General features: G+C 42.9%; 1 protein-coding gene across 10 annotated transcripts in view; it reads left to right on the forward strand.

The window, feature by feature from the left end:
- TNC (tenascin C) overlaps positions 1 to 15,735 on the forward strand; it is a 99,110-nt gene that overhangs the window by 39,538 nt on the left and 43,837 nt on the right. For 8 of the 10 annotated variants that reach the window (XM_053564604.1, XM_053564619.1, XM_053564627.1 and 5 more), the window contains 5 exons: positions 3,533 to 3,802; positions 5,666 to 5,851; positions 6,093 to 6,182; positions 8,160 to 8,423; positions 15,404 to 15,676. In XM_053564604.1, the coding sequence (XP_053420579.1) occupies positions 3,533 to 3,802; positions 5,666 to 5,851; positions 6,093 to 6,182; positions 8,160 to 8,423; positions 15,404 to 15,676 (1,083 nt within the window). The remainder of the gene's footprint in view (positions 1 to 3,532; positions 3,803 to 5,665; positions 5,852 to 6,092; positions 6,183 to 8,159; positions 8,424 to 15,403; positions 15,677 to 15,735) is intronic. The other 2 variants (XM_053564610.1, XM_053564633.1) reach the window with 1 other exon arrangement.

Raw genomic sequence — 15,735 nt, forward strand, 5'->3', positions numbered from 1 at the left:
TTGTACAGCATCAGTATCATTTAGCTTTCTACATTTCCATAAAGCTTAAAGGCAGTGGTTTCAAATAACAATTCTGCACACTGGTGATTTGGAGTCGGGCTCGGTTGGGCAAATTGTCCATTCTTGAGTGAGCTCCCTCATGCTTCTGTGTGGCCAAGGGGCTGGTTGGCCCAGGATGGCCTCAGTGAGGAGGGAGGCGATCTGCTTCCGTTGGTTTCTCATCTGCCAGTATACTCAGTATGCTAGCCTGGGCGCGTCCGCGTTACTGCTGAGCAGGCTCAAAACTGGCATTATAGCACTTCTGTTGAAGCAAATCCCAAGGCCAATTTTGTATTTAAGAGATGGGTAAACATTCATCTCTTGAAAAGGAGAGTTTCACAGACACATTTCAAAGGGGCATGAATGTGGGAAGATAAATAATTGAAGTCATTACAGGCAATCTACCACATTATCTAACTTGATATTAGTACCCTGTTCTACGATAGGGGCAGGATGAATATTAATATTGTATTTCAGGAGTAGAAATTGAGGATTAGAGAAGCTAAATCACTTTAACCATCACCACGTAGTTAATGCTATCAGGGTCACAATACTCTTAACCCTTTTACTGCCAGCCTGGACAATGCTCTGGTTATGTAGATGGTTGATTTCATGGCTTTAATAGAAACCTACAAGAAATAATAAATTGTGGTATATGTACACCATGGAATATTATGCAGCCTTAAAGAAAGATGGAGACTTTACCTCTTTCATGTTTACATGGATGGAGCTGGAACATATTCTTCTTAGTAAAGTATCTCAAGAACGGAAGAAAAAGTATCCAATGTACTCAGCCCTACTATGAAACTAATTTATGGCTTTCATATGAAAGCTATAACCCAGTTATAACCTAAGAATATGGGGAAGGGGGAGATTAAGGGTGGGGGGGGGAGGACGGGCGGAGGGACCGTGATTGGTGGGATTACACCTGTGGTGCATCTTACAAGGGTACATGTGAAACTTAGTAAATGTAGAATATAAATGTCTTAACACAATAACTAAAAAAATGCCAGGAAGGCTATGTTAACCAGTGTGATGAAAATGTGTCAAACTGTTTATAAAATCAGTGTATGGTGCCCCATGATCGCATTAATGTACACAGCTATGATTTAAGAATAATAATAATAAAAAAGAAATTTCACTCAACACTAATGATGTCAGAACTTCTTGGAATAGAATAGGATTTGGCACTATTAGATCATTCCATAGGGAAAAGATCTGAATTTGGAGGTGTTCTTCTGATGAGCACATTTTTAAAGAGAAAAAAAAAAGAAAGAAAGAAAAAATTGGTGTTGCCATATAAGAAAACCTCTTTACTTTCTTTAAGATAACGTATCTGCCAGCTCTTTACAGAATTGACTTTTCTTGGCAGGGGGTTATTGGAAAAGTTAACCTTGTTGCCTAATGACAAGAAAGAACATCACACATTGAAATATTTGCACATTTTGCTTAGCTCAGAGCCAATTCATAGGATTTTCTCCTTCATAAGCAAGTGTTTTCCATCACCCCAACAACATCTGCCTGTGGTAGGTAGAAGGCATGTACTGACAGGAAAAAATCATTAGCTCACCAGAAAGGTGCAGAACAAATTAAACAAATGCTTATTTGCTGCAGAGGAGGCATACTGAAAATACAAAAGGCATTTTCTTTTCACCTGACCTTTTATTTTTAATCAAAACTTGGGATTGGCTTTTTTATTTTCTTTATACTTCAAGTTAAACATCCCAACATTTGAAGTTTCATAATCACATAATACCAACATTATGGGACAGATATTTCCCTGTCCATTTTGATGATGTACCTGAATTTTATTTTATTTTTTTTATATTGAAAGGAGGTCCTTATACCTACAGTCCAAAGCACATTTGGTTCCTTCACTCTGGCTTCTACCCAGAGGTTGCATTGTTCTATTTGTAACATGTTAATTTGTTTGAAAAGCATAGTCATGTAAAGAAGAAAGAGCGTGGCTTCAGATCCCATCGGTTTTGAGAGTGAATTCCATCTTCACTACTCACCATCACCTTACTCCACTTCTTTAAGCCTCAAATCCCAGAACTAGAAAATGGGTTTAGAATATCCTCCTTGTGGGGATATCATAAGCACCATGCTTGCCACGTGATAAGCCCAGAGAGAGTTTCTGCTGTTCAAGACATCCGGGCATCTCTGTGTCCTTGACTGAATCCCAACTTCTTTAATGAACAGGGTATAGGGGCAATAGGAGGCAGGGTTTGGACATTTGCTGGCGGCTGTACCAATGTAGGACCAGCAGCTTCACTGTCAAGTTTCGTAGCATCGTTTTGTGGGTGTGCGCTTCGTTTGTTAAAGTAACTTGGAAAAGCATCATTTTTATTATGCATTTTACGAGTCTATGAGCTGAAACTGATATGTCAACCTCTAGACTTCAAAAGACAAATTCTGCATCTTTCTGACAGTCAGCTATGCAGTATTCCTCCTTCCCAGTCCCTGCCTAAAGCCAGATTCCTTTCCCTTGATATGGTTTACTGAACAAATGCTGAAAACATAAACTTCAGTATTAAAAAAGAAGCAGTAAGAAATACTTACTGAATGTCTAAGAGGTGCCTGTCTCTATGGTGGAGATTCAAAAAAGTCAAGGACTCACTGACTGCATGGAAGAGTGACTCTATTTAAATAGATTCAAACTGCAGAGAAATTTGTTACAGAACAGTGATAAAGGTGCAACGTTAGAAGGCTCTGGAATGACAGTGGCAGCCAGAGGGAGGGTCTACGTGCTCATCTGGCTGCATCAGGGTTAGAGAAGGCTCCTCTTGAGTGAGATTTTGAAGGATGACTACGTTTTTAGAGGGGGAGGAGCAATCTCAGGGAGCAACCAGGTGGTGACAAACAGCTCATGCTGCGCTCCAGCAGCTTGCTGTCAGAGTACAAAATGCAAAGGCAGATGGGTCAGCAAAAGCCAAGAGGAGTATACAGATAGGCAAGGCCAGAGATAGCAATGACTTTCTGGTCTGAATTATTTTCATCAAAAAATAAGTTCCCATACATGGTCAAGACAGCCTTCTATCTCTCTTTTCTGCTTCATAATTCTGATGGGAAAGTCCGCCATTCAGGGAGTTTTGCCTAATTAAAAAGTCAGAGCACTAAGTCAATTAATTTTCGAATGAAGTAACTCCTAAACATGTTTTCCCAACTTATAAGAACAGTAACAACAACAACAATAATAATAATAACAGAAGAACAATCATTTTTTCATGTGTCTGCTAAGTGCCAGGCTCTATGCTAGATGCTTTGCAAGATTTTTCTCCTTTAAGTTTGAAAACAAAACTAAGAAACTTTGGAGATACCTGCCATTATCCCACATACAGCTTATCAAACGGGACACTGAAGCTTAAAAGGTTAAGTGATCGGTATACTCCTAAATCTATGCCCCTGGGTCTAGAGGGCTACAAGTCCCTCCCTCTGCTCAGCCCATCACTGGCCCTGACCTCTGACCCTGCTCTGTGCTCTGGAATCACAGGCTTGGATGCCCCCAGCCAGGTCGAGGTGAAAGATGTTACAGACACCACTGCTTTGATCACCTGGTTAAAGCCGCTGGCTGAGATTGACGGGATTGAGCTCTCCTATGGCATCAAAGACGTGCCAGGCGACCGCACCACCATCGACCTCACAGAGGATGAGAACCAGTACTCCATTGGGAACCTGAAGCCGGACACTGAGTACGAGGTGTCCCTCATCTCCCGCAGGGCTGACATGTCCAGCAACCCAGCCAAAGAAACCTTCACGACGGGTAAGAGGACTTTTCTTGTTAACAGCTACAGTAAAGGAAACATTGAAAGATTTCATTCCGCTCCATGTTGGGATGTCATGCAGGCTGATTTTACAGTAAGAAAAATGGAAGGGAATTTGCATTACTATTTTTTTTGGAGACAGAGTCTCACTCAGTTACCCTGGGTAGAGTGTGGTATTGTCATAGCTCATAGCAACTACCAACTCTTGGATTTAAGACGTCCTCTTGTCTCAGCCTCCTGAATAGTTGGGACTACCGGCACTAACCACCATACCCAACTAGTTTTTTCAGTAGGGTTGGGGTCTCATTCTTATTCAGGCTGTCTCAAACTCCTGAGCTCAGGGAATCCACCAGTCTCAGCCACCAAAGTGCTAAGATTACAGGCATGAGCCACCACACGCTACCTAATTTCCACTACTTTAAATTTCATTTTAAAATATTGTAGCATCGATTAATTAATTATCCAAAGGAAAAAAAATACCCCAAATAATCTTCTGAAGTACCTTATTTTTGGCATGCATAGAAGATGCTGGTCTGATTATTTTCAAACGAAAGTTATAGTTAAGATAAATTCAAATAAGTATTTTAAAAATAGCATACAGGGGCGGCGCCTGTGGCTCAGTCTGTAGGGCTCCAGCCCCATATACCGAGGGTGGAGAGTTCAAACCCGGCCCCGGCCAAACTGCAACCAAAGAAAAAAAAAAAATAGCCGGGCTTTGTGGCCGGCGCCTGTAGTCCCAGCTACTCGGGAGGCTGAGGCAAGAGAATCGCTTAAGCCCAGGAGTTGGAGGTTGCTGTGAGCTGTGTGAGGCCACGGCACTCTACCGAGGGCCATAAAGTGAGACTCTGTCTCTACAAAAAAAAAAAAAAATAGCATACAGTATATAGAAAAATAAATAACAAGGAAGCCACCTAACTTCTTAGCCTATATCATTATTTTATAATATATATGTATATATATATAGTTTTTATTTTTTGTTTTTGTTTTTTTGAGACAGTCTCATTTTGTCACCCTTGGTAGAGTGCCGTGATGTCATAGCTCACAGCAACCTCAAACTCTTGGGCTCAAGTGATCCTCTTGCCTCAGCCTCCCGTGTACCTGGGACTACAGGTGCCCCACAATGCCTGGATATTCTTTTTAAGAGATAGAGATAGGGGTCTCACTCTTTCTCAGGCTGGTCTTGAACTCCTGAACTCAGGCAATCCATCTGCCTGAGCCTCCCAGAGTGCTAGGATCACAGGTGTGAGCCACTGCACCCAGTGAATGCCATTATTTTAAATGTACCAGGGTCAATTGTTCACTGAGCTCAGTAAGCACTGTATGAGTTATTAGAAATACAGTGATGACCCAGCCCCGGCCAAACTGCAACAAAAAAATAGCTGGGCGTTGTGGTGGGCGCCTGTAGTCCCAGCTGCTCGGGAGGCTAAGGCAAGAGAATCGCTTAAGCCCAAGAATTAGAGGTTGCTGTGAGCCGTGTGACGCCACGGCACTCTACCCGAGGGCGGTACAGTGAGACTCTGTCTCTACAAAAAAAAAAAAAAAAAGAAATACAGTGATGAAATACAGTAGACAAGTTCTTACACTCATGAGTTTATTTGTAAGGATTTGTATTGTTCTATAAGCACAAAGTCTAAAAAAATCCACAAATGAGTAATTGGCCTCACACATCGGTAATGGAGAAAGGTAGGAAATCTGTAGTATTTGTTTAGATTTGTGCATCAGCTATGGAGACAGACAAGTGTGTGGACTATTTGCTCTCCAGAAGCAGATGCTCTTTCATATGTCAGTTTGAATTATCAAAGACTTCTGGTCTCCCATTGCCTGGTATTTTCAACACAAATGTTCCTTCTTCTCCCAAACAGGCCTGGATGCTCCCAGGAATCTCCGACGTGTCTCCCAGACAGACAACAGTATCACCCTGGAATGGAGGAATGGCAAGGCAGCCATAGACAATTACAGAATCAAGTATGCACCCATATCTGGAGGTGACCATGCCGAGGTGGATGTCCCAAAGAGCCAACAAGCCACAACCAAAACCACACTCACAGGTGAACTCTGCATGGCTGATCCAGCCCCGCCCCAAGGAGTCCTCAAAGTAGTGGGCACCTGCTCCTGCTTGTCCATGTTTGCAACTCTCCGGAGGAAAGTCAGTCCACTTTCTAGAACTTCCTCTCTCTGGGACTGCCGCACGTTAGTCGTAAAACATTCTGGATATCAGGGCCATTTTTACTATCCTCCGAAAGGCTTTGCAGTTTCAGGCCAAATCTCAACCTGCACATTCTTTCTCAGGTCTGAGGCCGGGAACTGAATATGGAATTGGAGTTTCTGCTGTGAAGGAGGATAGGGAGAGCAATCCGGCCACCATCAACGCAGCCACAGGTGAGGCACACCTGGGGTTACCGCTGCCTCTGGACTGGGCTGGGCAGATAGGACAGGCCAGTGAGGCCACACCTGTAAAAAAAGAGAAAGGAGGGCCCCAGAGGAGGAAGAGACCTGTAGGACCCGCTAGCCCAGGTGTCTAAATCCAAATGTGAAATTAACATGGCTCACCCAAAAGATGCCAGCACAGGGGACAGGGTTTTGTTATTGTTGTTGTTTTAAGAATAATAGGAACCAGGCTTTATAAGAAATCCACAAACATTTTTAAGTCGATAACCAATTCCATTTTGTAATAAACCATCAATTTATCAAAACACATCTTGGGGGTTGCCTCGAAGGAAACACTTAATTGTGCACCCTGGTTAAGTACATCTTAAGAGATGGTGCCACAGTTATATCCAGCCCTGCTTTTCTGCGTCGAATCCTGCAGCTGTGGTCATGGGGTAAAGATAGTTTGAGGCTATTGATTCTTTGCTCAAAAATTTTTTTGCTGGAAGATTTGCACTGCAAAAGGAAAACTCTTCCCTCTGCCTCTGCCTTTACCTCCCCCCAGGTACTGTGAGGAAGAGGAAGGCTGGTGTGTAAAGAGAACATAGATTATGCTTCATTGAGCTTCTAGAGTGTGCAGGATTCAGTGCTGGGCTCTCACACACATATTCCTTTTTATTTTTTTTGGTTGTTGTTGGTCTTTTGAATTTAAGATAATTATAGATTCACATGCAGTTGTGAGAAATCATATAGAGACATTTCCCAATACCCTTCACTCAGTTTCCCCCAAGGGTAACATCTTGCAGAAATATAGAACAATATCACAACTGGAAAATTGACATTGATACAATCTATCCACTTTATTCAGATTTCACCAGTGTTTTCTGCACTGATTTGTATGTGTGTGCAATTTAGTTCTATGCAATTTTACCACATATGTCAATTGCGAATTCCCCACTGGAGTGAAGACAGAATGATCCTAACACAAGAATTCCACGGTGACCCCTTTACAGCCACCTCCCTCCGTACCCCTCAGGCTGACCTTTGACATTCACTAAGGGTCTGTTCCTCATCACTAGAGTTTTGCCATTTCAAGAATGCAACATAAATGGAATCCTGCATGTTATGGTCCCTTTGAACCACTGGAACAAAAATAACTTAGAGTGGGAGCTTATAAATAGAAGAAATTTATGCCTCACAGTTCTGGAGGTTGGGAAGGTGGAGATTAAGTAACTGACAAGATTCAGTGTCTGGTGAGGGCCTGCCTTCTGGTTCACACAGGGCAATCTTTATGCAGTGTCCTCACAAGACAGAGGGGTAAGGGATCTCTCTGGGGTGTCTTTATAAGGATTCTAATCCCATTCAGGAGGGCTCCCAAAGGTTCTCACATCCAAGTACCATCCCATTTCAGATTAGATATCAACATATAAATTTTAGGGGGACACAAATATTCAGTCCATAGCAATACAGTATGTACGTGAGTCACTATGAAAGTTTTGAGATAGACTCTGTTATGGTTCATTATTTCGCTTTCAAGAAACACAGCAGCTTTTCTCAACTTGCTTAGCTTATTGGTGTTGCTGGAAGGGCTTCATTTATTTCCATTTGGTTGGACTTGGCATTTCTTGACTTTTGTGTATCTCAAAACTATCGTAATGATCCGTAACCTTTTGAGACTGGCTTGTCCTTTAGCCTAATTCTGTTGAGACCCATCTAAATTGTTTCTTGTATCAGTAGTCTGTTGTTTTTAAGTGATTTTAATTGAATAGTATTTCATGGTATGGTTGTATCACTACATTATTTTTCATCTTGTAAACATCCAACGAGGACTATTCTACAAAGGTGGACACGGAGACTCTAAGAGGTGAATCTTCTGTAGCCCCACAGCCCCTCCGTGATGGACCCAAGATTCCAGCCCCGCGTTGATCCCGGGAGCAGTCCTACCTCACAGTCTGAAAAGTCTTCATTTCTTCTCTGTTTTCTTCCCAGATTTGGATGAGCCCAAGGACCTTCGCGTTTCTGAAACCACAGACACCAGCCTGAAGCTGCTGTGGAGGGCACCGCTGGCCAAGTTTGATCGCTACCGCCTCAGCTACAGCCTGCCCATTGGACAGCTGGTGGAGGCGCAGCTTCCCAGGAACACCACTTCCTACGTGCTGCGGGATCTGCAGCCAGGACAGGAGTATGCCGTCCTCCTGACAGCCGAGAAGGGCAGGCACAAGAGCAAACCTGCCCGGGTGAAGGCGACCACCGGTGAGTTGGCCCTGAGTGCCTTCCAAGCCCTCTGTTGATTCCAGGGTCTGCAGGTTGCCTCAGCCAGGCTGTCCTCAAGGGAGGGGTCAGATGGGAAAACGCTGCTTTCTCCACCCAGGAGGCCTTAACCACCACCATGAAAGCCGCTTACTTGTCTTTCCCACGTACGGACTTTTCCTCCTGTCCGCTTATTCCCTCACCAGGCAATAGCAGTTTTTAACTATTTCTTCCCAGGAGAAACTTAGTGCACCAGAGTTGGCGTTTGTCTTTGTGTCTTTTGCTTTATTGAGTGTTTCACAGAATCTTTTAAATTGCTTCTTGTGTATTTCCCTCCTATAACCTAATAATTTATTTACTTTTCATTTGATTATTTTAAAGAGGACCAAGATGTTGGTGACAATTCCTTGGTGATTTTCCATGAAATTTTTTTATTCCAGGTCTTTTGCTTTCTGCCCAGGTTCCCCCTGAAAAGTCACACGTAAGCCTCTAAGACTTCCACGGTGCCCTTCTCATTTTCTCTTTGCTCTCAGTCATGAAGAGGTAGACCTGGTTTTTCTGCGATGACAGCTTGATCCTGACCTCCAGTGTCCTTTCTCGCCCAGTCTTGCTTGCTGAACCTGCCGCTGTGTTTCCGCCGTGTCTAAACTGAAGAAACAATTGGTGGGAGGGAAAGATTTCTTCCTTTATGAAAAATATGTACATGCTCTTTTAGCCACCAAATATTCAAAATGTGTAGGAGGAAAATACTCCTTCTCCAAGGTTTGGCAAGTAATACTCTTTACTTTTAATTTATTCAGTAATTAGTAAGCATATATTGAGTATCTACTGAATACATCGTACTGTGCTGATATTTGAGGAGCATCAAGTCACGAAGTCAGTATCGTTTTATTGACTCATATGGTCCTGTTTGCATGTTCACGGTCCTTGGGGAAGGCTAAATATTCAGAATGTTAGTGTGTAAGCAAGAAACATGAGTGATTGGGGGAAAAGAGAAGCAGCTAGGGAAGGTGTTATGACAGAGTTGTCACACAGCTGAACCCTGATGGTAAGAAAAGGGCTTATAACAATGGAAATTTGAAAATTTGGAAATGCTTAAAGAGTCTTTCTCACTCACATGTATCTTCCACTGTGTGTAATAGAAATTTCAAATAATAGTCACTTAAGATATAGATTGGTTTATTCTTTTGTAAACTATCTGAAGTTCAGTGGTTCAGGGATAGTATAGTAGTTCCAAAGCGTCAAGATCCCAGGCCCACTCTTTTCATGTCACAATTCTTAGCCCTTGCCTTCCATTCCCAAAGTCACCTGAATGTCACAGTATGGCTGCTTCACTATAGCCATCATGTCTGTGTTCTTCACTTTTAGACTCTCTTGCATTCATGAGTTAATAAAACACTATAACCATGTTGTGTGATAAGTTCTGGGGCTGCTACAGCAATGAGGACAGGTCTTTGATTCCAGGGAACTAACCCTCTAGTCAACAGACAGACACCAGTGCAACACTGTTTGCTGTGACTAGGGTTGCAGAGGGTATAGGTGGGGCACAGGAGACACTGGATCTAATCTCAGAGAATCAGGAAAAGCTTAAAATGGGCAGATGCTTTGCACAGAGACATAAGAAGCAAGACAGGACTGTATTGCAGAATCTATAAAGGCATCTGGCCTTGGTAAGCATGTGGGATGAAAGAAAACAGGAACAGTGAGAGCTCTCAGGCAAAGGAACTGCATGGCTCTGGGTCCTGAAAAGAGGCAGAGTTGTAGATTCAACCCTCAGAAGAAAGGAACTCTCACCTGCATCGCTAGACTCTTGATAGCAAAAGCCTACTTTGTCTGTGGGGTTCATGGAAAAGACTGGAAATTGGTGGCCCCAAAGTTTTCCTTGGGGATTTCAGGGCTCTTGCTGTAGATGGGGACAGAGTATAAGCCTTTTCCTTGATGTGGCACCATATTCAAAGTACACATAACCAGGCCACCGTCACACCTGAAATAAGGTCCAAAGACCTTCCTGTGGGACACAGAGCCTTACAGAATAGGGCCGTCCCCTGTCTGACCTCTGCTCCTCCAGCTGTGCCCTTGCTCATTTCACTGTGGTCACCCTGGCCTTTTTGCAGTTCCGTAAGCCTGTGGGCCTGCCTACATGTTTGGGTCCTGGCATGTGCTGTTCCTGCTCCCTGGACACCACTCTTTTCCCTGTTCTTTATAGGGCATCCTCCCTTGTTTAAATCAGCTCAAGTATCATCTAAATCAGAGGGCCTCTCTGTCAGACTAGAAAGCCATCCTCATGCTGTGGGCCCCTTCCGGTTTCTCATGACACTTACTTGCCTTGATATTAGGCAGCGCATCTTAGGTGTATCATCTATGGCCTTGTCTCACACCATGGGGCAGAGTGTAAAGACCGTCTCCTTTATCTACTGCCTCACCCCCAGGCCTTGAACATCGCCAAGCATGTGACACGAGCTTCACAAGTGTCTGGGAACCCCAGCTATAGTGAAGTCTCCATTTCCATCCTTTCCTTCCACCTATGTGTTAACAGTCCAGTTCTCTCTCTTCAGACTAAGGGAAAAGAAAAGAAGAGAAATTATTGCACTGGAAACTCTTCAATTCAGATGAATTTAGATAGAAAAGGAAAGAAGGAAGAAAGAAGGAGGGGAAGGAAGAAAAGTACTACTGTCTGTTACGTTAAGAAAAAAACCAAGGGCGGCGCCTGTGGCTCAGTCGGTAAGGCGCCGGCCCCATATACCGAGGGTGGCGGGTTCAAACCCAGCCCCGGCTGAACTGCAACCAAAAAATAGCTGGGCGTTGTGGCGGGCGTCTGTAGTCCCAGCTACTCGGGAGGCTGAGGCAAGAGAATCGCTTAAGCCCAGGAGTTGGAGGTTGCTGTGAGCTGTGTGAGGCCACGGCACTCTACCGAGGGCCATAAAGTAAGACTGTCTCTACAAAAAAAAAAAGAAAAAAAACCAAAACAGTGTATGACAGGCATTTTTTCCTTCCCCCCCCCCCGGCCCCTCTTCCCTATCCTTTTTGCTTTCTCTCTGGTTTTTTATTCTGATAAATCCAACTAGACCTTGATTAAGGTCAAGGCCATGAAGGTGCTGTGTGGAATAAGGGATATAAAGAAGGGGCAATAGACAGAAACACAAAACCAGCAAAGCATCTTTCCATAGCAGCCTTGACAATGACAACCTGGTAATTCACATGAATTTTGGAAGCAGAAAGATAGAATTTTGTATTTAGTCAACAGCTACAGGCAATAAAGAACATTTTGCTTTGATTTGCCATATTGATTTTCTCATGGAGCAAAGTGGAGTTTATTCAAATATTTATCCATCCAACAAATATTTACTTCTTACCTACTGTGGGGCAGGCAATGATTGTGTATAGAACAGAAAGTTCTACTCTATGCTCAAGAAATGATGCACATTGCAATAGAAAAGAGAAGAACAAAACGAAAATTATATCAATGTTGCTCATTTGCTATAGAGGGACTTGAGGGAGGTGGTGGGAGCATAGAGGCAGGTACCCAACACAGACCTGAGCAAAGGAATGAAGAGCATCAAAGAAGGGTTTTGGGGAAGAAGTGATGCTTGGCTGAGTCCTGGAAAAGTTAAAGGAGTTGAGCAAATGGACACTGCCGGCAGGGGGAACAGCATCCGAAAAGGTTAGACATCAGTGAAATGCAAGCTGCACTGTCCTTACCTGATAGAGCAGGAGAGAGGAGGTTATGAGTTTAGACATGTCATCAAAGATGTCTGCACCAGGCCACGAACATCATGCTAAGGGCGTTGGACTTCATCCTTGACAGTTACAAAGAGTCTCTGAAAGTTTTAAGGCAGCCAAAGCTTTTCACTTCAATTGTCTTATCTCTACAGGATGAGGCTGAAATGTCTTAATCTACCCTTTGGGGTCATCAGCCCGGAATCTAACTATCCCCCTGCTGTTGGCAAGTCATTCTTTCTCCCATAAGTGAACAGGAGATGTGGGTTCCTCATCAGCACTTGACAATTATCCATCTACAAAGTGGCAGAGATCTAAAGACTTAATGCTGGCACTGCCACCAATCCAGAAATCCCTGCAGCCCAGCTGCTTAACCCACCATAAGCACAGAAATGGGATTTTGAAATTCTGATTTCCGGGCCCACTGACATTGCTCAGAGGGTAGATTCCAGCAGACAGCTTTAAGGAAAAGACAACAGCCTTTTCATAAAGAAATGACAAGAAATTCAGTGCGGAACTATACAGTGGAAACACTTGGCTTCTGGGGCAGTAAGCCCACGAAGCTGTCATTTGCTGTTGGCCTGTAAAGTCAGCATTCATGCAATGCCCCTTAGCTGCCACCTCAGCTATTGTCTGGGGTATTTTTGTTCATGTTATCCCTTTCCTTTCATAGTGCTTACCCTACACCTTTTAATTTACTGCTGATTTTATTTGTAGAAGTGGCACCTTTTTACCTATTTGGTTAGCATTTGTTTAGTGAAGGGATCTGGGTGGTGGAGAATAGATAACACCGGCTGCAGACATGGCCACAGCACTGCCTCTCTAGGTGATAAACCAATGCTCTTTTCTAATTTACCTTAAAAAAAAAAAAAAAAACAGTGGCAGAATCGCCAAGAATTTTGGTAGAAATATCAACACCATGGCTATTATTAACACACATTTGCCAAACAATGTGATATTATGTGCAAGTTACACTATCAACTATGCAATGTGAAAGGCATTGTAGGTAAGTATCAGTGACATTGTATAGAGCCAATTAAAATAGATGAGGTGATTCTTACCAGGAAGAAACATTTTCCAGTTTGTGTCTTCTCTCTCCATCCGTCTCTACCAGAACAGCTTAATGAGCAACCCTGAGGCACCTCCTCCCTCCCTCAGTTACCTAACTCTCCCCATATGTTTTTCACTTTGGTACCTGACATTTCTTTTATGTAAAATTTGTTTCATGTTAATACACATAATTAGAGATAAGGTTTAAAACATAAGATACCTGCAGAGGAAAGACATAATTCACACAACAGGGTGACTTGTCACTGTCAGATCTGTTCCTGACAAGTGGCTTTTGGTAGCAGAGGTAAAAAGGAGGAAAGTGGGTAATAAGCGGAGCTGAGGAGCCAGAGGAGTGATTTCATTGTTCGCTTTGACTTGTTTTTGTCCTGAATCTCTTCATGCATCAGAACTGCTGGAGCACTTAAGGACAAGCTTCTGCATTTAGTTATGCTTAAATTCCAAGGTCAAGATTATAATTGTTATGACTAAGAACACTGCTTCTGACCCCACAATAGCCAGTGGTTTAAAAGTAACTGATTATCTTCTCTTTTCCCAAATCTAGATATCTTGCTTTGAGGTTGAGGTCTTTTTCCTATAGAGACTATGTTAGGTGGCTAAGGAGCCTTGAGTGTGAGCTTCAGGACATGAATTTGGGTTAAATGAGGCATCCATACACCACAGTTCAAGACTACATATTGTAAACATTTTCTATAAAGGGTCAGATGGTGAATATTTTAGACCTTACAGGCCAGAAGTCTCTGTCACAATGACTCAGCTGTGCCCTTATACCACAAAAGTAGCCATCAACAATTTGCAAGTAAGGAGGCGTGGCTATGTTCTGATACAACATTATTTATGGCACCAAAATTTGAATTTTATAATGTGCATGAATCATGTAATATCATTATGTCTTATTTTTTTTACCAATCTGTTAAAAAAGTAAAAGCTATCATCTGCTTGATTACCAAAATAGACAGCAGGCCAGATATGGGCCTCAGGTCATAGTCTATAGACTTCTGTGATAAATCAAAGAACATTTGAAGGGACTTTACCTAACAATTGCAATCAGTGTAACTGGCTTATTGTACCCTCAATGAATCCCCAACAATAATAAAAAAAAAAAAAGAAAAAAAAAGAACATTTGAAGGAATATAAGCTTTGTCAGTAAAACAATAGGAAGAATGTTCCCCAGAACTTGGAAAAGTCTGAATTAAATAGATTCTAAATAAGAAATGTTTTCTCCTCTGAAAGCACATCCTCAATCAAATTGCAAGCTAAGATTTCACTGTAACGGACATGGAGAACTCATTTGAAATGAGCAGCAATATGAGGCTTAAATAGAAAAAACAGTTTGTTCTTTTTAATGAGATAAAGGCAATTCATGTTCTCTTGTTCACAGGATCCATTTTTAGAGTAATTCTTTCCTTCCTAGGTTATGTGAAGTCCACTTAAGCTGAGCCCTGGGCAAATTATCCCTCCAAGGGCAGATTTAGACAAGTTGAATTTTTACTGAATTTTCTGTGTACAGGAGATAAAGAGGGTGCATTCAATTTTATTAATAGTTGAGCTTATTAAGATCTGTTTCTCCCCTGGCCTCAGTCTTTCCTTCTAGCCAATAAAGAATAAGTTTTTCAATGAGTCATCACCTTCCTCTGTTCAGCCTTCCTAGTATCATGTTAATTTATTTCTGACCTTTACTGAAGTTGTCTTTGTAAATCGGTTTGAATCCTAGAAACTGACAACATCCAAATATGAACTATAAAATATACCTTCTAGAGGTTATTGAGGCAGCATAAAAAAGAAGGAATCGAATTATCTCAATTTGTATAAATGCAGAGAAGACCAGGCAGCTCAGACCAAGACCCCAGGAACAGCTGAGGGCCACCTCTTATGATGGGAGACACTTTGAAAAATGGAAAGTGAAGCTGAGAGCATCACTAATGTAGATCTGTAGAGTTTTCTAAATCTGCAGGACACTGGTCAACAGAGAAATATTGTTTCCAAAAGACAAACCCAAATATGCAGGAGACAGACCAGCCGCATGCGGGCTCCCTGCTGCTGTGCGATGGGGACAGCCCAGCAGGGGAACAGTGAGCAGGACACAGCCCTCTGGCTGCCACCGCTTTTCAACACTGGCACTGGATATCCTGTTTCTGGATTCTCAGAAGCTGAGCTTTTTGGGTACTTTAACCAACCCCATCTCTGTCATTATTCAGAACAAGCCCCTGAACTGGAAAACCTCACCGTAACTAAGGTTGGCTGGGATGGCCTCAAACTCAACTGGACTGCACCTGACCAGGCCTATGAGCACTTTGTCATCCAGGTGCAAGAGGCCAACACGCTGGAGGTCAGCCAGAACCTCACAGTGCCCGGCAGCCTCTGGGCAGTGGAGATCCCTGGCCTCAAGGCTGCCACCCCTTACAGAGTCTCCATCTATGGGGTGATCCGGGGCTCTAGAACATCAGTGCTCTCTGCTGAGGCCTCCACAGGTACCTCTTCCCTTCCTATCTCCAGCTTCTGTTTTTTCCAACAGGAAACCGCTTGTGGA

The sequence above is a fragment of the Nycticebus coucang genome, chromosome 2 (assembly GCF_027406575.1).
Source record: "Nycticebus coucang isolate mNycCou1 chromosome 2, mNycCou1.pri, whole genome shotgun sequence".
Classification (NCBI taxonomy): Eukaryota; Metazoa; Chordata; class Mammalia; order Primates; family Lorisidae; genus Nycticebus; species Nycticebus coucang.